Source organism: Trichoderma virens, assembly GCF_000170995.1.
Source record: "Trichoderma virens Gv29-8 chromosome Unknown TRIVIscaffold_74, whole genome shotgun sequence".
In the NCBI taxonomy this organism is placed as follows: Eukaryota; Fungi; Ascomycota; class Sordariomycetes; order Hypocreales; family Hypocreaceae; genus Trichoderma; species Trichoderma virens.
The window spans coordinates 219653-244878 of NW_014013675.1; the positions used below are offsets into that span (position 1 = coordinate 219653).

General features: G+C 46.4%; 10 protein-coding genes across 10 annotated transcripts; 7 read left to right on the top strand and 3 right to left on the bottom strand.

Moving 5' to 3' along the window:
- Positions 1 to 3601: 3601 nt before the first annotated feature.
- Positions 3602 to 4328, top strand: TRIVIDRAFT_78354 (uncharacterized protein; the record flags this gene model as incomplete). The annotated part of the gene is made up of 2 exons (XM_014099906.1): positions 3602 to 3970; positions 4037 to 4328. The coding sequence occupies 2 exons, from the start codon at positions 3633 to 3635 to the stop codon at positions 4257 to 4259; spliced, it is 561 nt and encodes a 186-aa protein (XP_013955381.1).
- Positions 4329 to 4991: 663 nt separating this feature from the next.
- TRIVIDRAFT_70227 (uncharacterized protein) lies at positions 4992 to 5720 on the top strand (the record flags this gene model as incomplete). The annotated part of the gene is made up of 2 exons (XM_014099907.1): positions 4992 to 5469; positions 5521 to 5720. The coding sequence occupies 2 exons, from the start codon at positions 4992 to 4994 to the stop codon at positions 5718 to 5720; spliced, it is 678 nt and encodes a 225-aa protein (XP_013955382.1).
- A 1125-nt stretch (positions 5721 to 6845) lies between these two features.
- On the bottom strand, positions 6846 to 7478 carry TRIVIDRAFT_51881 (uncharacterized protein; the record flags this gene model as incomplete). Its single annotated transcript, XM_014099908.1, has 1 exon — positions 6846 to 7478. One exon carries the CDS (start codon positions 7476 to 7478, stop codon positions 6846 to 6848), a length of 633 nt encoding a protein of 210 aa, XP_013955383.1.
- A 610-nt stretch (positions 7479 to 8088) lies between these two features.
- TRIVIDRAFT_70226 (uncharacterized protein) lies at positions 8089 to 10941 on the bottom strand (the record flags this gene model as incomplete). The annotated part of the gene is made up of 4 exons (XM_014099909.1): positions 8089 to 9225; positions 9294 to 9430; positions 9496 to 9841; positions 9895 to 10941. 4 exons carry the CDS (start codon positions 10939 to 10941, stop codon positions 8089 to 8091), a joined length of 2667 nt encoding a protein of 888 aa, XP_013955384.1.
- An 812-nt stretch (positions 10942 to 11753) lies between these two features.
- On the top strand, positions 11754 to 13530 carry TRIVIDRAFT_133555 (uncharacterized protein; the record flags this gene model as incomplete). Its single annotated transcript, XM_014099910.1, has 4 exons — positions 11754 to 12712; positions 12772 to 13073; positions 13135 to 13307; positions 13396 to 13530. Coding segments are annotated over 4 exons (1569 nt in total), but the record flags the coding sequence as incomplete, so codon positions are not given.
- A 1312-nt stretch (positions 13531 to 14842) lies between these two features.
- Positions 14843 to 15891, top strand: TRIVIDRAFT_51782 (uncharacterized protein; the record flags this gene model as incomplete). The annotated part of the gene is made up of 3 exons (XM_014099911.1): positions 14843 to 15098; positions 15164 to 15393; positions 15451 to 15891. The coding sequence occupies 3 exons, from the start codon at positions 14843 to 14845 to the stop codon at positions 15889 to 15891; spliced, it is 927 nt and encodes a 308-aa protein (XP_013955386.1).
- Positions 15892 to 16713: 822 nt separating this feature from the next.
- Positions 16714 to 19122, top strand: TRIVIDRAFT_51808 (uncharacterized protein; the record flags this gene model as incomplete). Its single annotated transcript, XM_014099912.1, has 1 exon — positions 16714 to 19122. One exon carries the CDS (start codon positions 16714 to 16716, stop codon positions 19120 to 19122), a length of 2409 nt encoding a protein of 802 aa, XP_013955387.1.
- Positions 19123 to 19620: 498 nt separating this feature from the next.
- On the bottom strand, positions 19621 to 20732 carry TRIVIDRAFT_153005 (uncharacterized protein; the record flags this gene model as incomplete). The annotated part of the gene is made up of 2 exons (XM_014099913.1): positions 19621 to 19784; positions 19847 to 20732. The coding sequence occupies 2 exons, from the start codon at positions 20730 to 20732 to the stop codon at positions 19621 to 19623; spliced, it is 1050 nt and encodes a 349-aa protein (XP_013955388.1).
- A 977-nt stretch (positions 20733 to 21709) lies between these two features.
- TRIVIDRAFT_51799 (uncharacterized protein) lies at positions 21710 to 22907 on the top strand (the record flags this gene model as incomplete). The annotated part of the gene is made up of 4 exons (XM_014099914.1): positions 21710 to 21754; positions 21810 to 22366; positions 22462 to 22531; positions 22599 to 22907. 4 exons carry the CDS (start codon positions 21710 to 21712, stop codon positions 22905 to 22907), a joined length of 981 nt encoding a protein of 326 aa, XP_013955389.1.
- A 410-nt stretch (positions 22908 to 23317) lies between these two features.
- Positions 23318 to 24410, top strand: TRIVIDRAFT_223282 (uncharacterized protein; the record flags this gene model as incomplete). The annotated part of the gene is made up of 4 exons (XM_014099915.1): positions 23318 to 23732; positions 23798 to 24102; positions 24155 to 24311; positions 24391 to 24410. 4 exons carry the CDS (start codon positions 23318 to 23320, stop codon positions 24408 to 24410), a joined length of 897 nt encoding a protein of 298 aa, XP_013955390.1.
- Between the last annotated feature and the right edge of the window lie 816 nt (positions 24411 to 25226).

Genomic DNA, 25226 nt, shown 5'->3' on the forward strand with positions numbered 1-25226 from the left:
AACATCGATAGCTGATGCGATGATGGCCAATTACATCAATTTGCCCAGAGCTGAGCACGAGAAGGCGAGAGATGATAGGAGGCCCTTATCGTTGAAAATCCGGTACTGATGTTCCGACTGCAAGAAACACGCTGCCCTCTGCATATCTCCACTCCTAAATCGAGGGATGCAAGATGTGTTAACCTATCTGGAACAAGAAAGATGCACGCGCTCATGATCAAGGGTCCACTGCGGGCTGCATATGATCCTTGACAAAGAGAGATGTCGCCTACATGCACTCCATAGATGTAGATTTAACTGGACAGTGGGTATATAGAGTCGGTGAATCACCGACCTGCAGCTGCAAGCCCATTTTGCTTTTCAGAAACAATCCCACAGGAGGATTACATGATTCATTGATTGAGTGGGTGAATGAATAGTGTGCATGTATGGTGGTACTCGTTGGTGGCGCCAACTACGTGCATGTCTCAGTAAACCTCCACTATCACCGTCGCCCTCACTACAGGGATCCTCTTCCTACTATCGAAAGAGGCTTTGCGAATCTCTAGACCCTCTTGCTACGAGATGATGTCCTGATAGTATGAGAAGATGTTTGCCTCTCTTGCAAAGCAAAGACAATATCCATGCTTGGCATTTCCATTGCCATTAGAATGGTTGTCATACACTCCGTTTCTGCCAAAAGGACATGGAATCTTGTGTGCCCCTCCTCCAAGTCTTTGATGTGACATGCTTTATACGCACAAGCACAAAGGAGATTAAAAATTATTCATCTGCAAGATGCGATTTTTTGGCCCCGAAACGGGCATCGTGTTCCGTGTCTAAATGGCACCTTAACTGCCTTATACAGGCGCCAAAGCGATTCGAGGGGTTCAGCCTGCCCCTCTCTGCCAACCCCGCGCCTAGATAATGGGATTCTTCCGATGTATTAGCTTGGTTGCTACGCTTCTGGAGCTGGGGAAATGGTGGCCGTGGGGGCAAAATTCCCTCAAATCACGAGACGCAATGGAAGAACGGCATCGTGACTTTCGGAAAGCTGGCGAATGGGCTGCCTCCAAGGCTTCACGTTACAGCGCGTAAGAGGAACTAGGGAATCTGACCGAGCTATTGCTAACGGCGACTTTGGACATGGACCAGGAATAGGCATCTGTGCGCATGTGCGGCCTCAGGCATCGCGTGGATTTGACTATATGATTGGTGTTCCATGACGAATACCTCGTAGAGCGTTCAATGCCGTTGCATGATCTGTGATTTGTGCTCTGAAACTGTCTGACCTCTCGAGACACACTTAAAAAATGACTGTAATCATGAGCTGAATGATGATCATAACTTGTTCCTATATATCGGACAGACGATGAGATAAAATGTAATGGTGATGGAAATATCTGATCCGCCATTAAGCTAATATTATCGACCGCCTAATGTGAATTGAGTATAAATTGAAGAATAGCGAAGATGGTAAAATTACAAATGATTTTCTATACGACACATAAGCTGCATGGTCAAAGTCGCTGCTTAGATCTAGATATGCACTGAAACGCTGTTGAGGCGCGTACCTATATTTATGCCATTGATCTTTATTCGGAGAGTGTACCTATTTTTTGGAACTTGATGTAATAGCAAGTGGAATGCGTTCATCAGTGGTGTGTCTATACCCAGACTCTTATGACGGCAATGCTATGTGCTAGCGCTTCCGATGTTGATTGACATGGCTTTCGTGAGAATCACCACTTCCATCTTCATCTTCGGCATCTGCTATTACTGTGATGTTGCCGCTGGATCTGAGAAGGCATAAACGAGGAGACTGTTGTGTTGTATTTCCACTACATGCTGAACGGCCCCCAATTGAGATATTCTGATTATTCGACTGGGACGCAAATAGTAGCACTAGCCTGACGATCAGTGATCTGCAACATACATAGTATATTTTGGTAAGTTCTTTCTCAAAGCTTGTGCTGCGATGGTCCACCCAATATTGGCTGTACTAGTCCCTCGGATCAAGTGGCTCCATCTGGAAGGATGAGAAAAAGGATGCCAGCGCCAGATGCTATAAAAAAGACTCATCAGAGTTTAGCTAAGTAGTACTGTTCCTGATACACGGAAGATGGAGGAATGGCGTAGAGCAAGCTCATAGGTAAGGTTGTAGGCCCGATTCATAAGGTTGGAGATACCTCGACGACCGGTAGAAAGGCCTGAGTAACGGGTTATACATAACGAAGTCTAGGTTTTCAATATACGCCAGGAAGTTTACATGATGATTGAGGTATAAATAAGACAATTGAAGAGATTGTGGGACGGAAATGTGGTTGATCGGATTCTCTAAATCTGCATCGGCATTAATACGATCCCTTGATAATGCGTACCAACGAGAGCAAAAAAGTCTTCATTGGAAATGAAATGCAATTACGGCATTTGGGCATGCTGATAAGGAATTTTCCTCTCTTATAAGTTTGGGTTTTAAGCGGCGGATGCGGCGCCAATGAGCTAGAAATCGCGTTGGATATGAGGGTCCTCAGAAGCCACTAGCTAATACGGTGTTCATGGGCCCTAGAACCACGAAGGATCCATCATAAATGCATGGGAACCACTTATTGACATAATCAATATAGTTGCTAGTTATTTCTTGAGATGCATTACATTAGTGTTAGAAGAAGCATGATATACAATTAAAATTCGGAAGAAGAGGCGAATCATTTGGATAAAAAAGTCGTGATCGAAGATGAGAGAGAGAGTATGTGTGTGTGTAAGATCTCAGAGAACTTGCGGTACTAGCAAATTTTCACATGCAAAACTCCGCTGTACCTGCGCACTAATGGCATTAGGCTATGAGTTAAAATAGTCATTTGACCTGGTTAAAGAGAATACGACACATTGACATGCTTGGCTCAGCACTTAAATGCAACAAAGGTGGTCTTGAACAAGGTTCTCCGCCTTGTGCTCCGTACAAGCGCCGGCAAATAGCCCAGAGGAGAAGCCGCAATTTCGGAGCTTGCCCGTCAAAAACCGATTCACACAAAATGACCAATAGCTGTACACGCTTCTTAGTTCATTACAGAGTCCTCCTCACAGGCCCCAAATTTCAGCCACTGCCGTGAGACTTGTGCCTGTTTCTGTTCTTCACCAAATAGAGAGTTTAACCTTTCAACCCAAATAGCAAAATTATTCGCGCATCTGTATTATGCTTTGTTCCCTCCGATCGCCCGCAAACTCATCCTAAAATGTAGACAAGCCGGCGCCTTGCCGTTCTTGTTACCGGGCCCTAACCGGCACCGCCCAACCAGGAAGGGCAGAGCCGTCCGTGGGCGATCAGCGACCATTCGGGATGCGGAAGGCTTCTGGAGAAGGTTCTTGGCATCATATAAAAAATATCCTCCTTCGGGCAGGTCCATGATATGGGCGGAAACTTCATCAAGCTTTGGCCTCTTCGGCATATGTTCTACGCCGATTCCAACCTAGTGCATAGCTTCCCTTACGTGGACGATGGATATCCAGGTGGTATTGGCATTACAAATGACCGTAAAGATAGATTAGAGTCGTGTATATAAGAAAGAATCATTCGCTCTTGAATCTGAAAGAGAGCTGGCTACACAGTTCCCTAAAGTTGCCATTAAAGCAAAAGGCTCTATCCTCTCATCATGAAGTTCGCAACTGTTCTGGCCACTCTTGCTCCGGCAGTTTTGGCGCTGCCGGCCTCTGACGCGGCAGTGAACCGGCGCCAGACCAGCATCACAGCCATCACAGACCAATATCTCTTCAGCCTCACTCTCCCCGACTTCATTTCTCGCCGCAACGCTAAGAACCCGGCTACTCTTGACTGGACCTCTGACGGCTGCACCAGCTCACCTGATAACCCTTTTGGATTCCCCTTTGTGCCTGCCTGCTACCGCCACGATTTTGGTTACCAGAACTACCGTATCCAAAACCGATTCACGGAGAGCGGCAAGCTCAGCATCGATAACAACTTCAAGGCCGAGTAAGTCAAAGCAATTTTACTCATCGTGAAAACTTAAGATGTAATGCTGAACACGACATGCTGCAGTCTCTACTTCCAGTGTCAAACATCGAGCGTTCAGGGAGTTTGCAATGCTCTTGCTGATGTTTACTACGCTGCCGTGAGGGCATTCGGAGGTGGTGATGCTTCTCCTGGCAAGCGTGAGGAATCGCAAGAGGACTTGGTTAAGGTGTATGAAGAGAAATTGGAGGTTTACAACAAGGCTGTGAAGGAGGCCCAGGATAAGGGACTGCTGCCCATCCTGGAGTAAAACGATAAAAATGTTTTGTACGCTTTGATATGACTGATGATTCCAATAATGAAAAAAAATTTCTTCTACATAGGTAACTGGTGATTGATGGAAACATTAATGTTGAAAGAGAACCAGATCCGTCCATATGCATGCAGTTCCTCTCTCGTTCAACAGCTGGAGGATGTTTTATACACCAATCCGATGCAATTGATCGGGATACACGAAGATACATCGATACTTGTTCAATGTCTGCCATTGGACAATAAGTTCCCTCAATTGTATCAGCAAGCTTCAGAATAAGCTGTGCTCAGAAATCTCCAATAATCGGCCTCCTAGGAATCAAGCTTAATTCCGTCTTGTGTGTTCTGCATTTGTACCCCGCACTTGGTCTTTCTGCTACCCCGCACTGCCCTAATAATCAGATCAGATCAGACGTCTCGGTTTCGGCTCGGCGAACGGAGAATAACGATTATGGACGAGAAGCTGAATTGATGCATGGCAGCCATAACTCCTAGGGCGTCAAATGGCACTTATAGTGGGCCGTTTCTTGGGATCGTATTACATGAGCAGGAGGGCGCCACGAGAGGAGCGCCGATCAAGGCCGATTAGTCTTACTATATAAACTGTATGAGAGGGCCAACGTCCAAAGGGCATGTGAGAGGAGCGGTTATACTTGCGTTTTAACAGCATCCCAAGCAGACAGGAGGTATATCAGTTGTATATCTTGAAGAATTGCATCATCTTTCAGACATGTCAACTCCGGCTCCAAACCCAGTTGTGGCGCCTGACCACATCCATGCGCTGCTCAACCGTCTTCACCAAGAGTCCCTTACCCAGGAAGCGGCTCTCCCATCTACATATTTGAGCTCTCCCGAGGGATTTGATGACTTAATGAGAGACAAGTTCATTGCGCTGGATCAGGATAAGTGTCAATTCGTCTACCAGCTTGCCAGAGCGATCGGAGCTCGCAATATTGTTGAGATTGGTACCAGCTTCGGCGTGAGTACCATCTATCTCGCATTGGCTGTGGGAAGCAATCTCGACCACCTGGGTGGTGAGGGTAAGGTTATTGCCACGGAAAAAGAGCATACAAAAGCAGAGAGGGCTCGTCAACACTGGAAGGAAGCTGGTGACTCCTTGGTGACCCGTCATATCGATCTCAGAGAGGGGGATCTCCTCGAGACGTTGAAGAATAACATCCCACAGATTGACCTGATCCTTCTAGATAGTAAGTTGGATATTATACTGACCAAAGTCGTCTCATCTAACTGTTTTCCAGTTTGGGCTCCTGTCGCTCTGCCCGCCCTGAAACTGCTGGAACCAAGGCTCAGGTCTGGAGCTGTTGTCATCATCGACAATTCAATTAGTTCTGCCACTAGATACAAAGAGCTATTAGATCACCTGAGGTCTCCGACAAGCGGTTATACAAATCTGACGCTCCCCTACTCCAATGGTTTGGAGATGTGCGTCAAGGTCTAATAAGACAGCCCTGGATTTAATATAGCCGCAAGACTACTAAATTTAAAACTTTGCTCACACAAGTTTCATTAAATCCTTCTGGTGTGAAAGGTAACGTCTCAGGGCTAAGGGTCCCCCGTCAATCCATCCTCAATCCTGATGGTTCCAAGGCTCGTCAAGGAAAACTCTTGACTCATTTGCATAAGTTCTGCCAAGCATTCATGACTTTGGCACCACCATGGAAGATTAGACTCAACGTCATCGCATAATAGACTCGCCGTTAGCTTTGGTCTCGATTTATTCTCTGCAGTTCCACATGAAAGGGCAGAATTGTTTGTGTTTGATCCTACTGGCGTTGCTGTCTTAGGAGTTGCAGCTGGCTGGGAAGGTTTATCTTCCAATGAGTGCTCCAACTGCTGCTGACCAGATTCAGATGCCAATCCATGGCCGATTTTAAATAGTGTTAGCCACTGCTCATTATCTGCAGGGGTTTGATTTAATGGATCATCATCTCCGTACAAAATAAATCGCGCCTGTCGACGAAGTATATCGCAATTGATGGTATCGCCATTTTCGCGTGCAGAAGTGACGAAATTGCCGAGACGGGCTGTAAGCACTTCAAATACATTTGGAGGGTTCTGCGTCTCTGGCGACAAGAGAGTTTTCTTCAAAATACCCCTTGAAGCACTAAAAGGCTCAAAGTCCAGAGACTCATTACCTATGAGATAAGGTGGCATTGCACTCTGGACAAGCATCGCAACAGAAGGTTCGAGTCCTCTATCCCCTTTCCAGTCTTTCATAGATTTGCCGTTTCTAAAATGGTCGACTAGATGATCGTTGCGATCTGACCAAAGAGAAAAGGTTTCTTCGCAAAACCCGCATCGCGATTTTATTTCGGAGATTTTCGACCGCCAGGAGTTCATAGACGGTATCATTTTGTCAATGCCGTGTGCAAGACGTAAATGCTGATGTAGATGGTCTTTTCTATGGAAGGTCCTCAATGAATGAGGTTTCATGACGCAGTCGGAAATGTGATGAGACTCGAGATGAGCGTCGGTAGGATCACATGAGTCACACAGAGAACATTTTGGAACAGCATCTCCAAGGTCCCATCTCTTAGGTCCTGCGGGAAGGCATATCCACCGCTCAAGAGCTAGATGGAGTGTCCCCTCGTGTCTCGTCCAGTCGTATCTTGATTTGAAGGTGTCTGCAGAAGGTACACTGATAAATCCGCGAATCGTTCTCTTCTGCTGGCTCGTCTCTCGCCGTATGGCGCAAAGCTACACATCGCGTCTTACGATGATGACGGCTTGTACGATCGGAGCCATGGGAGTAAGAAGAAGAACAAGAACTTGAGAGAGCTGAAGCATTAACTGGCACATCATCCCGGGAGACAAGCCCAGCCAAGTCACCTTGAACTGTAACCTGGGAGATGGCACCTGATGAAGAGGAGCGGTGCCGGCGATCAATTGCCTTTACGTTGTCCTGTTGTTCTTCATTCAGATCCAAAGAGGTAGGTACCGATGAAGACACAGGATTGATGCTACTGTCAAGTATTTCGTTTCCTTGCCGCTCAGCATCTCTTCGTCTCGTGTTTACGAACCATTGTGATATTTGGCGAACGCTCAAGCCTGTTTGATGACTGAGCTCCTTTTTTTGCTCTGCACTTGGGTAAGGCCAAGCAGAATTGGAAGTGTACCACTGCTTCAATAATTGTGTAGAGCGCCATGAATGTCTGGTGATAGGTCGAGTTGAATCGTCTACCGGCGCATCCTGCATTTTTAAGACTTGGTCCAGAGTGGATTTGCTCTTCTGTGCAGCTTTCAATAGCTTGGCTCTTTCTCTCTGGCACGCAGGTATCGCTGAAACTGCGAGGCGATCTCACGCAATGCTAATTATCGCGGAACCTTTTTCGTCTTTAAACAAAGGGCGAATAGAAATGTCAGCACAATGTCGTTAGTTGAGAAGAAGGAAGTTGGCTAGTGAGATGGCGGCAACTAGACGACGAGTTATGAGTAGTCGGACTATCTCCGGATTTCCACCCTCTGGATGACGTCTAAATCCCTATTTGGGCGCGTATTTTCGCGTCTTTCTGAATAATATCCAATTGCAGAAGATGACTAACCACATGGTATATACATAGTTCCATCAAATTGGGGAGATGCATCGAGATATTCCCCTTACTACTCTAGTATGCTCAAGTAAACATTGGCATTTCCCGGTCAACGCTTACACCACTTCTCACAGTTGAACAAGACTTTGAGCTTTGTTTCTTAGAGATCATAGAGTTGCTGCCTAACTAAACGGAGAGAATTTTGCGCCGCTATGACTTTTGTTTCTCGCTATACTGGCTAAAAACAGAATAATGAAAGAGAAATGTTTTGCTTATCTAGTCGACGAACCAAAGCTGCTCACTTGGCGTCTCCTCCACCACAACATCGTGAGAAAAGGCCTTGGGAATAAAAGCCCACATGTACTCTTCCAGGTCAGGACCAATATTGTTTTGAACCGCTTGTCTTAACTCCGGACTGGATTTCCATGCCTCCGCCATGACTTCTTTCATCTTGTCCTTAACCTTGGCCATGCAGTTCTTCCAGTCCTCGCTCTCACGATCTTCGATTGTCTGTAGATTGGACGTTTCTTGATCTATTGCTACAAGTGTAGCCAGGTCCCTGAAAATTGTCATCATCAGTACTTCTTCATCGCTCAACGGCGACATAACCACCGCCCTTGTTCGATGAACTCGTAGACCAGTTTGCAGTTCTATGGGCGTAATTGAGGCATGTCCGAAATCTCCACCAACCTCTTCGATTTGAGCCATGCATGCGATGATTGTCCCGTCGGCCCGAGACTTTTCATCATATATCAAGATGCATCTCCCGGAATCTATCTCTCTGCAGAGAGGATTATTTTGCTTTCTGTCAAAGGCTGATCTCTCCTCGTCTGTCCAAGACGCAATTTTCTTGCTGCGATACCAATCTATTACTCGGCACCATTTGCCACTTTCAGCATTGCGAACAATGATTTGATCTTCTGTGGCATTAATAGATCCAGGCCAGGGATGCAATGGAAGCCCGGCTACCAGAGGACGTGGAATAAGGCGGCATCCAGGCAGAGCCACTTTCAAGCCTAGAGGTGTTGGTACGGCCAGGCCATCTCCAGCCAAGCGTAGCACGCGCTCATCAATACTCAAGACAGGATCTTTGACAGATGAACCTAATAGACTCCTGGGAGCCCATCGCCATCCAGGTATGCTTAGTACTTCATCTGCATAAAATATAACTCGCGTGGGAAGGCTACCGAGCGACTTGTTCATTAGTTCCCAGGCGCGAGCCATCCGAGTTTCTGCATCAGGGGCCGCAGCAATGTACTTTGTATCGAGGCCCATCAAAGTTGAGATACAGAGCGGTTCATCAGATGGAACAGACACTGTCCGGAACTGCAGTGCTCGTTGAAGGTTAAGGAGCGGTGATTGCTTTATAGTTAGGCCCTCTATTCCGTTGAGAAGACCTTGGAGTTCATTGTACTATATGAATCACTATTAGGTTTGGTCTTCTCACGCATTTAATCATGGATAGGAGGATAACTACTTACTGCACTCATGACGTCTTGCCATATCCTCATATAGCGCGCATCGACGTTACCAGCAGCATAGAGCTTGACGAGTAATGCGTAGCTGTTAACCGCCTTATCCGCGAATTGTATATATAGGCTTTTCGTCAGTGCACCCTCTATACACATACATTAGTTTCTGAGATATTAGCGAATGCGGTTTAGGTAAACTGTTCCAATATACCTTGAAGGGTCCATAATCGTCTCATCCAGGGAGATGCTCCGTATATACGCAACATCAACTCCGCAGGATGAGTGTCTTGAGAATCAAATCCGGTCAAGGATGCGTCTAGAACAAGAACATGAGCTGCATTCTTGTAAACACTAGCAATCCGCTCAAGCGCGATCAGTTTACCCCCAAGCTCTATAGGGCAACAAAGAGTGTCAATCCAGATACGGTATTCGGTTCTGTATTCTGCATCTCCTGTCTCTATTTCGGCCTGCATTGAAGCTATTAACTTGGCCACATGTTTTATTTGGCATCTTGGAAGAGAGTTGGCTTTTGGATTTCCCAAACCGTTGGCCCAAACCTATTGGATCTTAGCGGGTCATCATATTCACGTAGATTTAGGAGAGTACTCACATGAGAGAGGGCGACATACGGAACACCCGGCTCGTACGGTTCCACTACAAGCTCAAAGTCATCTACTCCATCTCCTATCTGCTCAAAACGTATGATAGGATAAGTATCGGTACTACGGAGAATTAAAGACGTTGCTCTCTCGTCAATACCAATGAGATCACAGTTGCAGCCATCAGAGACGTGTGAAGGCTTATAGGTCTCTATATCCATCTGAAAGGCTGTGCATAGATGGCGGGTACAGTTCGAATGATCCTGATTAGCATTAGGTCTCTGCAACTGTGCTATATGATGCATCGTATGCAGTCCCTGAAACTGAGATCGGATCTTTTCAGTTTCGCTCGGGCACCATCCTCGTTGAAGCATTTGCTTGTCCATCGTGCCACCAGCCTGCATATAATTTTGATGCCAACTGAATCCTACAATGGGAACATCTAATTTGGGGTTCGACTGCGCAACAATTCGAAATAACCCTGTGGTGAAGTACTCTCCAAGGGCACATATCGAGTATCGCACCGTTTCATCCAAATTCGAGACAGAGAACATCATCAAACAAGCATAATGAAGGCAATCACGCATGTATATGAACCTCTGTTGCTTGTCAGGCACAAGCTGCATCCTCTCGGCAAAGGTTTGAGAAGCTTCCAGCACGGCACTGGCACTAAGGTATCGACTACCGTCTTCCTCAGCAACAGATACACAAGTCTCGTGCAATTTCCGAATCTCTTCGGTGGCGAGGGAATCTTCAATGATGCGATGGCCAGGGCTGGTCTCGTTTAGGCCAAGTATTTCGGCAAACAGTCCGAACCAAAGCCATGTCTGCACAAACGGTTGGATATCCTCTTTTGGTGTGGGGTAAAGAACCTCCAGGTACGGCTCGTTGGATACATCTATGCCAAGAAGGCTTCGGAGACGTGGAGGAACTACTCGGACCATGCCCTTCCTCACCGGATAGGTAAGAAACGGTCCGCCGTCCCAATACTCAGTACAGACATACGGTGTCTTTCGGGGTGGAGTAGCTGGGGAGCCTGGTTCGCATAGTAAATCCATCGGGGACACTATTTCGTATTCGAGAAAGATAAGGTTAAGTTCCAGATAACTTTAAACCCTATGTATACCAGTATGCTGGTTGAGAGGCGGGCACAGGCAGCGTAACAACAGCCCAAGAAGTTGCACGAAGGCATCCATCGCTATTAATTCCTCAGGGCCTGCGGGGGTTTTCGAGTGAGCCCATGCGCTTTATGTAATACAGCAATATTTTTGACCAAGCGGCTGGGCTCTTTTTGCTCTATCTTCACGTATCCTTACTAGAATACTTGTTCCTAATTTGTCGTCTAATACAAACAATTCACAGATCGCAATAGACTCAATGTATGTGAAGCCACAATCTGATAACCCGCCTTGTTGCAGATGAAGGAAAGCTGTACAAGTTGAAGCCCCGGCGGAAATACGGAAATATCGAAGCATTTCAACCTGCCTTGCCTCTATTAGGCCCCGCTCATAGGGAGGGGAGGTTAGCCAAGTACCCCGTATTTTAAACGGAATACGCAGGAATACGAAGTACTCTTTTTCTTGAAACAATTTTGCCTCCTGCAGAAACTACGCTCCCATTGCTCCGAAGGATTCTTCCGAGAATTTCTTCCTTATCAAAGCAGAGTGTAATATCGGGTATGCACCGGCTCTTTGGTTATTAATGCATAGATGCCCTCCCTGACTAAGAATCCCCTAAGCAAAACGAGGACAATCAATAAGGGACATCGAATTGAATGAATGCATTTCATCTCAGCCAGCGTCATTGCTCGCATTAAATACATTTTTTCCTCTTCTCATTCTTGCATCTTAGTATTGAAACAATGACGAACATCAACAAGGCTTGTGAGGAATGTCGAGTTCGAAAGATTCGCTGCGAAGGTGGAAACCCATGTTGTCGATGCTCGAAGCGTAACATGCAATGCGTATATCGCTTCAAAGTTCGAAATCGCTTGAAGAAGACTCGAGTGAAATCCAAACCATTGCCAAAAAAGCATAACCAGGAAACGTCTTTGGAACGACAAGTCAATCGCAGTCATGAGTCCGAGACTGAGGGTAATCAGGGGTTTCACATCCATAGCATCGCGGCACTCCCTATGCCCTCTTACAACTTTCAACTACACTATGGACCATCCTCCAATTTTTCAATCATGCATCTGGTATCTAGTCAAATCTCCGGCGTTCCGCAACCTCTAGGGCGAAGTGAGGAGGTCGCACAGGTTGGCCCTGGATTGGATCTGTTTGAGTACAGATTCCTATTTTTTGGCGACTTGGCAGACTCAAATAAATCCGTGCCCACCGCAGGGGTTCAATTCACCACTCTTCCATCGCAAGAGCTGTCCAATCAGCTGCTTGAGCGGTATCTTTCAACCTATTGGCATTTGCTACCCATCGTCACCAAAGAAATCTTTCGGCACCGGCTTGCTCAAATGTACTCTTCGCCTGGAGTATGCGCATTTGACTCATTAGATGGCATGGTAGTGCTTGCTGCCATGGCTGTTGGTGCATCTATGATGGGAGAAGAGAAAGTTGCACAGATGCTTTTCCAAGGGGTTAGAACCAATGCAAGACGTGCCAGCGAATATGTGAATATTCAGTCTATTCATTTGGAGCTCCTGTTGGCACAGTTTCGGATGGAAAGATCAAAACCGCATTCCGGATTTATGCACGTTGGAAATGCAACTAGGAAGGCCATTGCGGCCGGACTCCACAGAGGTGTTAATATCCGAGGCAAGCCAGAAGATGCCTCGCAGCGCCGACTTGCATTCTGGTGCACGTACGTTTGGGAAGTGTGAGTAGTTCTTGATCCTACTATATCTTTACTATATGACTGACTTCCCGCGCCTCAAGATGGGTGTGCTTCATTCTCGGGCGCCAGACATCTATTTCTGAGCTCGGCTTGGATGTACCTGTTCCCACAGACAACAAGATAATTGCGGCCTTGGTGAAGTTGACAAAGATTGTTTCTCATTGCGCTGATCGTATCTACAATCAAACTTACGAATCACTGGTGCATATGTGGGATGTGGTAAATGAGATTCGAGGCGAGCTCCGTGAGTTTGCTAATGAGCAGCGTAAGGAAATTGGGCTTGAACCTGACAGGGTATCTTGTACCGGAGAATTGGGGTTCTGTTTGACGACAATATCAGCGAGTAAGTGCAATGACAGAGATATCCTAGGTGACTATCGCTAACAACATCCGGTTTGTCTCAGTGTATCATCATACTCATCTACTGCTATTTCGACCTTTCCTGATACTCAGAGCAAAGCTAGACCTCATACCACCCACGATAAGAACTCCGGCATTGAATAAGCTCGACAAGCTCGCATGGCTGAATGGCGCGTGTGAGAACTGTTTAGACACCGCTCAGAAATGTATACGGCTGGTTACTAAGTCTTGTGAATTAGACGAGGCCTGTAGAGTATGTTTAAGGTGCCCATTCACGTAAGCGCCAATGCAACTGACGTTTAAAGCAGAGAACAGTATACATGGCATTTTTCCTCGAGGGGGCGTGCTTCGTTCTTGGTTTTGATATGCTCAGCAATAAATCACGGCGCACCATCCATCTCCCATATATGCAGAATGCCGTTGCTTGCCTATCAACGATGATACCTAAACAGGACAAAGCCCTTCCGCAAGTCCCTATTCTTGTGAAAGGGATACAACACATAATCAATGCCTCTATGGCTTTAGATGTCCAAAGCATCGAAGAAGGCTCACAAATGGAATCCTTGTGTAACAGCAGCCCCTCCATGGCGACATCTTCTAACATGGACGCGAACCAAGGAGATTCTGAACCTCATCCTTTTCTCCTTCAACAACATACAAATACCCACACCATCGACTCCACAACATACGATGAATTAAATAGCCGAGTCTCCTCAACAATTGCTGGCATAGAATATGGCTGGCAAAATATGAGCGTCGAAATGCTCTGGCCAGAATACCCACACCAATTACTTCTAAACATGCAGCACGCTGGAAGATCTCCTGTTCCAAATCATGACGCTGCTTTTGGCAAGCCGCTTTAAATGCGACAGTAGGGTTTATTTCACAACCACAAACTTAATAGTCGAATTTAATCGCTAGGCATAACGCAAGTGCTGCTCAAGGTCTCACAGCATACTAATTGCCTTTGTTCAAATGATCTTTTATAATATTTTCACTCCTCTATCACCCAGACAGCAACGGTTGCCAAAAATGTCTGAATGGAACCATTAATAGAATTCCTCTTTTTATAGTTGTACTTGAAAGCGCCCACGACTTGGCGCGCTCAACTCCATATCGGAGGAATATAAAACCTATCAGCTAATACAGTGCGAGGAGAAATTTGTCATGTATTTTATACCTCTACAGTGGTGATATATTATGTCTCTATGCCGCATTAGGCATTTGATCATATGGGCATCACACTGTTCTATACAATTTGTGGTTTGGAATTACTATATAATAACACTCAGGTACATATCGAGCAACAAGGAATTAACGTCATGTCTAATCTGACGACCCAAGTTGCCATGATGGGCTGATTTAAACTATCTTAATAACCTCGGAGCTGGCTCAAAGCTGGTAAAGAGATAAATTGTAAAAGCTAGCTTCAATTGATCCATTAGCTGATGGATGGTTTGAGTGGCCTTGATTAGTGGGGTATAAGATAAAGGCGAAATGCTTTGTGGCTGACGAACTTGGGGGCAGCTGATATAAACTTTAGCCATCGTCCGAGACATAACGTATGACGAGAGACGAGGCGTCCTATCATTTACTTGACGGAATGCTATCTGCCGTTTGGCATATTTGAGGTGAAAACTAAATACGGAATGAATCATACGTCACTTAGAGACGTATTGTGGTCTAAAAGGGAGACTCTTCATCCAATCCTAGCATGCAAACACGCACAATTCATTTTCATCAACGGCCAAGATGTCTGGGTCACGAATTGCGATTGTCGGAGTCGGTCAAGTTGGTGCCGCCGCTGCTTACGCACTTATTCGCAGCTCAATAGCTACTGAGTTGCTCTTGGTTGACATTAATGTGAGTTTGAGAGATGGCCAAGTTCGCGATCTCTCAGATGTAGCATATAGCTGCAACAGTCGAACAAGGGTACGGGCGGCAAACTACCACGAGGCGGGCCAATGTGACATTGTAGTAATTACTGCAGGATCAAGGCACAATCTAGGTAAGAATGGTAGCCAAAAGTACTCTGTTAGAGGTTTTGCTTCTTGGGCTTATACAGAATCCTAGGCGAAACTAGTCTCGAACAAGTATATCGAAACATCTCCATTGTCAAGACCGCTGTCGACGCAATGACGCCTTTCAAATCAGATACTATCCTACTCGTCGTGTCAAGCCCTGTCGACCTGCTCACATCCCTTGCTCTGAAACTCTCCCAGCTTCCAACCTCCCAAGTCTTGGGCTCTGGCACGTACCTAGACTCTGTGCGACTTCGAGGGATATTGGCGGACAAGACTGAAGTATGTCATGGGCTACACGCAAAGCCCCAAGTCCAGTTATGCTAACAAAGTCATTAGGTTGCGGCAAAGTCGATTGATGTGTTCGTATTGGGAGTACAGGGGGAATCACAGGTGACGGCGTGGTCTGCCGCAACAATTGGTGGTGTCCCTATCGACAAATGTCTCTCAAATGAGAAAACTATCAATCGCGCCGAACTTTCCAACGAGTGTAAAAATCGATCACAAACCATAGTTCGAGCCAAAGGAGCAACCCCCTTCGGCATGGGTTCCATCGTATCCAGTATCTGCTCTTCTATCGTCTTAGACAAACACACCGTCCATCCTCTTAGCCACTTTCAGCCGTCATTTGAATGTTGTTTCAGCTTACCCGTGGTGCTCGGCAAGAAGGGAATCGTACACACAGTAAAGGTACCGCTAGATAAGGACGAGGACATTCAGATAGCCGACTCTGCAATTGCGCTCAAGGTGATGATTGACCAAGTAAGTAAAAACTGGTGATTACAAGGGATTGTATAGGAAAAAAAAAGGAAAAATATTAGGGGATATGAGAGCCTCGTACATTATGAGTTAGCTAGTTACTCGATGAAGTGTGTGTGGAAGGAAAAATTGGAAATCTGAGACAGGTAATACTAGTAAAACTGCGTTCCGCCGCCTGATTTACCGCTTCGTATTTGCAGTTCTCTCTAATTAATTCCTTGCCTTAATTATGTATATAATTTAAAAAGATTCGGGCTCTTGCGCGATTTCGATACAAATCATCATTTGTTGCTTCCCGTTTTGGTGCTCACTCCACTGTGTTGCAATGGAACAATCTACTCGCAATACTTGGTCATCTGAACAATGGTACCTCAGCAAAAGACTACTTGATGCACAGTGCACTCACTATCCGGAATGAGTGAGTTTTAGGCTGGCCTAATTGCGGGTGCCGCCGCTTGAATGCTGTGCCACCAAGCCATTTCAGCTGCGCAACGTAATAATGCTTGAGTTGGAGCCCTCAAACTCTAAAGTGGTATGATACGGCTCAATATTACATACGAGGCTCTCATTCATGGTGGCATCATAAAAAGTTTCTCGTAAATTTGAACATGCTATGGTATCAGACAGCAAAGCGGCATCTCAGAATGACGCGGTATCTAATCTTCTTGGTGTTCCCTTGCGACAGGTCGGGATAGTTCGGATTTAGTCCCAAGTTTCTCTATATATGCTTGGAATAGTTATATGCTGTCCATATAAACTTGTGTCGAATTGTCACAGTAATTGGCAGTTTGACTGAAACAGAATTTCTTGATAGAGCCCTTGTGTTGAGTGAACGTCGACACAATGAACGGCACTTCCATCTCGGGACCCATGGTCCTTAATTTCGAGCACTTGAAACGCAACGATGTCAACTTGGTTGGCGGGAAGAATTCTTCTCTTGGCGAGATGATTGGTGCCCTGAGCGCTAAGGGAATACCGGTGCCTCCAGGTTTCGCCACGACTTCCAACATGTATTGGTACTATGTTGATGCCAATGGAATTCGTGACAAGCTGGCCTTGTTGGTGAAGGAATGGGAAGCAGGCAGGCTGAGCCTTGCTGAAGCAGGCCAAATGACCCGTAACTTGTTCCTTCACGGTAAGTGGCCGGCCGATGCGGCAGCTGCAATTATAGCTGCATACAAAGCTCTGTCAGACAAGAGAGGAGTGAAGGGTCTCAGTGTGGCCGTAAGATCCAGTGCGACTGCTGAAGATCTGCCTGATGCGAGCTTCGCTGGCCAGCAGGAGACTTATTTGAACATCTATGGGGATGAAGCTCTCTTGGACGCCTGTCGTCGGTGCTATGCTTCGCTATTCACGGACAGGGCCATGAGCTATCGTCGGGTTAAGGGTTTTGAGCAAATGGGCGTTGCACTATCTATCGGCGTGCAGTGCATGGTTCGCTCTGACATTGGCGGCTCTGGTGTCATGTTCTCCATTGACACTGAGAGTGGCTTCGACAAGATCGTGCTCATCAATGCAGCATGGGGTCTTGGGGAGAACATCGTGCAGGGAACTGTCAACCCCGACGAGTACCAGGTCTTCAAGCCACTCCTATCCAACCCCAATCTAAGTCCCATCCTGGAGAAGAAGCGAGGTGATAAGGCAATCAAGTTGGTCTACGGTGATCAGCAGACGCCAACACGCAATGTACCCACTTCAAAGGCAGAGCGACACGCCTTCGTGCTCAGTGACGCCGAGATCTTGCAGCTGGGGCGATGGGCATGCACTATTGAAGAACACTACGGATGCCCTATGGATATGGAGTGGGCCAAGGATGGCATTACTGGTAAACTATTTATTGTACAAGCTCGACCAGAAACCGTACATTCGCACCATGATGCCGGAATCTTCAAGACATACAAAGTCAGTAACAAAGGACGTGTTCTGGTCACCGGACTTTCAGTCGGCGAAGCGGCTTTGTCGGGACGCGTTTGTCTTATTTCATCGCCAGCCGATATTGACCAATTTGTTGATAACTCTATTCTCGTGACGGGGGCAACAGATCCCGACTGGGTACCTGTAATGAAACGAGCCGCAGCCATCGTCACGGATCACGGGGGCCGTACTTCGCATGCTGCCATCGTCAGCCGTGAGCTTGGTCTTCCGGCCGTGGTTGGGACAGGCAATGCAACCTATCTCCTGCATAGTGGCCAAGATGTCACTGTGTCTTGCGCAGAAGGAGACTGTGGTTTTGTTTACGAGGGAATCTCGGATGTAGCGAGCGAGACTGTCAGTGTCTCTGGACTGCCCGAGGTCAAGACAAAAATCATGCTCAATCTTGCTAATCCAGCGGCCGCCTATCGCTGGTGGCGACTCCCGGCCGATGGCATCGGCCTCGCTCGCATGGAGTTTGTCGTCAGTAACGCCATTCAGGTGCACCCCATGGCTCTTGTCCATTTCGATCAACTGAAGGACGCAGACGCCAAGCGACGTATCGCCGAACTCACAGCCGGATATCAACATAAGCCTGACTATTTTGTGGACAAGCTATCCCGCGGCTTTGCGGCCCTGTGCGCTGCCGTTTATCCCAAGCCCGCCATTATTCGCTTGAGTGACTTTAAGACGAATGAGTATGCCGGCCTCATTGGTGGTGCAGAGTTCGAACCGGATGAGGAAAATCCCATGCTTGGCTTCCGCGGCGCCTCACGGTATTATTCGCCGAGATATCAGGAGGGCTTCGCGCTCGAGTGCCGGGCTATCAAGCGCTTGCGCGAGGAGATTGGCCTCAGTAATGCGATAGTCATGATTCCCTTCTGTCGTACAGTAAAAGAAGCCAGAAAGGTTTTGGATGTCATGGCTCGCCACGGGCTCAGACGTGGAGAACACGGCCTGCAGGTCTATGTCATGTGCGAGATTCCGTCTAATGTAATTTTAGCGGCGAATTTCACCGAGTATTTTGACGGCTTTTCCATCGGCTCCAATGACCTGACACAGCTGACGCTGGGCGTGGACCGCGACTCTGGCGAGTTGGGTGACCTCTTTGATGAACAAGACGAGGCAGTCAAGTGGATGATTTCTAGAGTCATTTCTGTGGCGCGTGAGAGAGGTTGCAAGATTGGTATTTGTGGACAGGCTCCCAGTGATCATCCGGAGTTTGCTAAATTTCTTGTTGATGCGGGCATTGATTCCATCTCCGTCAGCCCCGACAGCTTCTTAGCTGCCAAGAAGCAAGTTGTGGCCGCTGAAGGAGTATCGGGAAGGGCGCAAGGCTAATACGTTGGAATATTCTTTGAGCTAGCTCTTGATGAATACTAGGAATAGCCTTGTGAATCGGGGCCTATTTCTACCGTTATTCGGGAGTAGGGGAGACTTGGGGTGAATTACGTTTAAAAATGTAATGTTTTCCTATGCAGAGTTCGAGTAAACAAATCTGAAAGCTACGCTATATTTCCTCTTTTTTTTGAACGTAAACCATTATATTAGTAAGTAGTTATATTATATTGAATGCGAAAATATTTAAAGATTGTACCCTAAGTGAATAGTACATCCGCTGCCTAAAAGAGAGAGAGAGAACACACAATTGCAACAGGCCGCACAACTGGTCTTGGATGGTACACATATACTAAAGGCTGTGTACAATGCGCAAGTTGTAATTTTGGGATGTTACAGGCATAAGTGAATACTCTACACTCAAGTGTAATGAGTATAGATAAGTGTCCAAACTAACAATAGCGAAAGATCGCGGGAGAATAGCAAGTTCAAACGGGGACCTTATGAAGAGCCAGATAAAGCTACATTCTGAAGAGTTCCGAAGTAACCAACAGTGAGAGTGGCTTTATCGTTGAGCACCGATAGATTGACCGAGGGTGGCTGGGTAGATTCCTCGGAGAAGAATTTGTGCACCCGTCTAGCAACCCAGGCAGGATTCTCATCAGCTGGTTTTTGCAAAGGTTAGCTAAGCAACAATGACAAGTATGGGAGATATCCGGCGACTTACCAATCCAGTGTCCAGCCTTCGGAATAACATCCGTCTCAAGATTGCCCGCCGCATCGCCCCAGGCTTGATTGGCGAAGGGTCCCAAGCTAGCTTCACCTCCCATTGCCAGGGTTGTTACTTGTAGTGGGCTCTTTCCAAGTGTGCCTTGAAAAAAACTGGCCGCTGAAGCAATAGCTCTATTCTCAAATGGACCAAGCATGGCTCTTAGAAATCCTGGTTTCGAAATTGAACTCGTATATCGATTAACAATGTCTTCGGAGAAACTTGTAGCGCCAGAGTAGCTCCCATGATAGAAATACCATTCTAACATTTGCCTCTCCTTGCCAGATATAAAGAATTCGGCGGCATCTGTAACGGAAAAGAAGGCAAGTTGCCAATTGGCGTATAAATCCCAGTATGCGCCAGGATTTCGAGCAAGTTCAAACCCAAACCCAGGGAGAAGGTATTCTGTCACAACGAGCCTCCGAACCAGATTAGGGTATTTTACGGCCAAAGCAGTCGCTATACCGGCCCCCATATCGTGTGATAGGACATATGTTGAGGTAATGTTGAGAAAATCCATGACGCCTTTGAGATCTTCTGCAGATGCCATAACGGTGTAGTTTCCATCTGGTGGCAACGAAGAGTCGCCTGCACCACGATTATCCACCGCGATGACGGTGTAATTCTCTGCAAGTAGAGGCCCAATAGTACGCCATGTGAGACTAAACTGAGGATTACCGTGAACCAACAGTACCGGTGGTCCGCTTCCGGCGTACCGGAAGTGGATACTAACGTCTTCGAGGGCAATGCGCTGGTGAGCCCAATCATCAAAGTCCGTGAGCGCACTTGCAGAGCGAAGCCATTGGAGGCCTAGAAGAAAAGAGAGAATAAATGGTATGTGCATTTCAGAAGAGATGCCTTTAAAAATGGGAAATCGCTTACTGGCTACCGAGTTGAATTGAGGTTTCTCGAACTTACATATATATATTCATGTATCGTCAATTTTTGTCTTATAGATGATGGATAACTAATGATTACCATTACCAAACAGGAAGTGACAAATACATGTCCATGCTGTAATTCCGAACGCACCACTGAGGGCGAAACGCCCTTGTATGGCGGCTGCATGATGACACTCATGCTCACCTAACCCTGCTTATAATTTAGGTGTAGATAAATCCCCTGAATCAGCAGAACGACCTATAATTAGAGCAACTACGGAGTAGACATTTGCCGATTTCATCAGATAGATGACCGATTATGTGAAGTCTAAGGCAACTATCTGTTGCGTAGACCCGATTAGAGTGCTGGGCATTTTTTGTCAAGATGGACAAGTTTGGCAGTTGCCATTTTCAGACAATCTCCTGAAGAAACGGATATAGTGCATTATATGTTTCCACTTGCTTTGCACCAATAAATAGAATGAGTCAGATTGGTAGTTGGTATGCTCTCATACTACCGAGTTATAAACTACGTTTAGTGCGCTTCTACGATGTTAGTTCCTAGCTATCGAATCCTTGCAGTTTCTACTTTCAGAATAGTCTAAGAAGTGCCGAGAGGCGAAACCCGTCATTTCGAGATGCTTCTTCATGACCCAAGAAATGTTATTGTAGATAATTTAATTGTTCGGTAGCTGAGAGATTTCCGTTGAGATGATTTCAAATCAGTCGCCCCCAAGCCTTTTCTACACGGAGGTGGATAGGTATTGCGACTCCTGTGTAATGTTTCTCCTCTTATTATGGCAACCTTCAATGCCACGTATAAAGACGTACACCCCAGCTACGATCAAGACGACTTTCGAAAAAGTACATTGGATTTTACACTCAATACAATTACGCATATATCTACTTGACAGCCAACCTTTCAATCATTCTATTCAAGATGGCCGCGAAATCGCCCCTCAAGGTTATCATTGGAGCTGGCAATGTATCTTCTCTTCACTGCGACTTTAACAGACTTCACTCTAACAATCAGTCTCTAGATTGGAGACAGGAGTCTTGACAAAACTGTGCGGTACGATACACCTGAAGAGGTGAATGCATACTTGAATGCATTCTACGATCGCGGCTACAACCATATTGATACCGCTCGCTCGTATTCCACTGGCGCACCAGGAACATCTGAGCCCAGACTTGGCGCTGTCGAGGCCGGAAAGAGGTTCACCATCGATTCCAAAGCGCTATCTCGGGAGCCAGGAAGCCACACAAGGGAAAAGATCGCCAAAGAGGTTGACCTTTCTCTCAAAGCTCTGCAAATTGACCAGATCAATGTCTACTATCTGCATCAACCTGACAGGGTTACTCCCTTTGAGGAGACATGCGAGGCTATGGACAAGGCCTACCGGGAAGGGAAATTCAAAAAGTTTGGGCTTTCTAACTTTACAACCAAGGAGGTTGAACAGATTCTCGAAATTTGTGAGCGCCGGGGCTTCGTGAAGCCGAGTGTCTATGAGGGGCAGTACAATCCTATTGTTCGTGGTGGAGAGAAGAAATTGTTCCCTCTTCTGCGTAAGAACAACATTGCATTTTATGCATGGAGGTATGAGATGCAATTCCATCATTCAATACTTAATCTGGCAACTGCAATGAAAGGATGGAGAGGAAGAAAGTTATGATGAGCTAACCGTTCGGTAGCCCTGCTGGAGGAGGCTTCTTTGCCGGAAACCATAAGAATGGTAAATCCGGCGGCCGTTTTGACACATCCGTGAGTTCTCGGGATAGACTTTTCCTGCATGTCGCGAATTATGCGATTATCTAACACTGACATGTAGACTTTTCTCGGAGGCGTCTACTCGAGTCTGTATCTCAAGCCTTCTATTGAGGCTGCAACGGAGAATGCTTTGGCGGTCGCTGGCAAACACGGTATCAGCGGCCACGCTGCTGCCTTGAGATGGACACTTCATCACGGTGTTCTTGATGCCAAGTTTGGTGATTCCATCATCATCGGCGCATCCAACATCGATCAGCTCAACTCCAACCTCGACGTCATTGAGCAAGGGCCCCTTTCAGATGACGTCGTACAGGCTATTAGTAAAATATTTGAGGAAGTAGGTACTGACGAAATCCCCTATCACTTTTAGATGAGAACTCCGCGGCTAGGCTACTTGAATCATTGGTAATCCCGCAGTTGTCTTCTTCATATGCCTCTTCTCTCGGCCTGATTACGTGAAGAAGAAGCCGGTAGAAAGCCGGTTTAAAATCGGCAGGATTCGGAAGTCCAATTTGGGAAACTGCAAGGCTTGGCAAACCCGTTATAGCCTAGTGTCAAAGTTCATAGTGAGGTACTCAGTCAGGCGGCTTTCCGAGCAATTGATATTTTGGATTTATCATCAACCCGTTCCAAACGGAATTAAAATTCTCACAAAACGTCTAGTATTGCGGCCAATGCTTTGGTCTCAATTCTTTTGTAGTCGGCTAGTAAATCCTACAATTTTAAAGCACCTGAAAATCCCAACTCCATTGTCCTTCAATATCTCAACAAGTTCCTACCATGAGTCTACCTTCACGAGGAAAGCTGCATTTTGTCTATCTCACAGATCCCTCAAAGGCAGCCATATCATCACATAAAGCGGCTAAAGCACATGCCGCGCGTTACGGTCATGCAAGGATACGGAGACAGCGAATGGATGAGTACCAGGAAGAGAGGAAGAAGCAAGAAGGAAGCACTAAAGCGACTCCTAAAGCCGCGGCAGAGTCCTCGGCAAGCGGTAGCCGTTCAGCCTTGGCGGCAAACCCACGTTCCAGCTCTTACGAGAATGAAGCCAGTCATGTAATGGTTCTCCATCTTCCTCGCACTCGCCAATCCCCTGTCTTGGAAACGTCCCCACTTTCTTCAATACCTAAGAACATCAATTCTGTCTACGGAAACGAGATCGATCCTACACAACAATATCTTTTACATCACTGTGAGTTGTTGACCCGTCTGCTATGCTGCAATAATTATTACGCGGCTTGGCTTATATAAGGATAGATGTCAGCTTTGTTATCCCTTTTGGCAAACGGCACTGCAGAAAATACACGGACTCTAACGTGTGGAAACGCTTTATGCTTACCGAGTTGCTCCCAGCTGCGCTGGCCAACCCTGGACTACTGAGCGCAATTTTGCTTTCTGCTTGCCGCAGCCTTTTTGAAGAAGCCAAGAACAACCGTTACGTACAGTTAGCTACATACTACAAGTTGGCTTGCCTGCGATCTATGAGTGAACTGCTCGCGACTCAAAATCCTCAGGTGGGCGACTCAGCAATAGCCCAAGCTTCTTTACTAGCAGCGGATGAGGTAAGGCACGAATCCACATAATTGAATGAGCTGATGTTAAATCTTTGAGCAGCTCAATATCGGTGATAAAGATACTTCGAAGCAGCACATGGAAGCAGCGAACAGGATGGTTCTTATGAAAGGAGGCAGCGCAACGCTTGGAATGAATGGCTTCCTCCAGGCCATAGTAGATACATTGACTTGCGCGTTGTCACGCCGAGATCCAATGTGTAAGCCTCCTGCCCCCCGAGCTCCCGATATTCGTCATGTACTAACCTAAAGATAGCCTGTGACATGACATGAACGTAGTGAATATACAGGATACGTAACCAGCATATATATTATCTCTTGGTGCTACTTTTGACGCGAATACTGCTTCTCATAAACTTGGCAGATCTTTTGTCAGAGTGGATTTTTGACGCTCAAATAACAGTACATCATTAAAGATGAAGGCAGTAGATAATGAATTATAAATTAATGGAAGAGTAACAGGGACGACCGAGGGTCCGCTACGAGAAACACGTAAATTACCTAAAATATTGCTGCCAATAAGCTATTCCAGTACCTGTAGCTCCAGGGCTTGCTTACTCCTTGTACAGTATTATTCCGATACTTCAGCCGACCGCAGACCACTTATACAATGGCAATCGCGCGCCTTCCCAGAGCTGCCTAAAACGGTAACATTAAAACGCCAAGCCTTTTTAAACTGAGGTTTATGGGTTGGCCATATAGGGAATCGAGACCGGGCTTGTACAGGACAATCAGGGGCTTTGATTCGATACTGATTGAGCTCGGTGGAGGTGTCTACATTACAGCAATAGAAGTCTATTTTGGTGGTGACAGGATGGATTGAATGCACACTATCACATGTAACGTTGGAATTTGAGGTTTACCTGTTACGCTTATCCTACCCTGCAATCTGTTGTTGGGATCATGTTGAGGAGAATGTGTACGTTTGTTCTATCTCGCATACATTAAATCATGCAACTTGTTGCATCAATGAGGTGTTAACTATCATGATACTACTCCCAACGGCCACGGCCACTCAATTGAGCCGAAGAGGTAATAAACGCATTTATGAAACTTAAATATACATAGATAGATGATAGATGGAGTAATGGACCCTGACGCTAGTTGTATGGGGA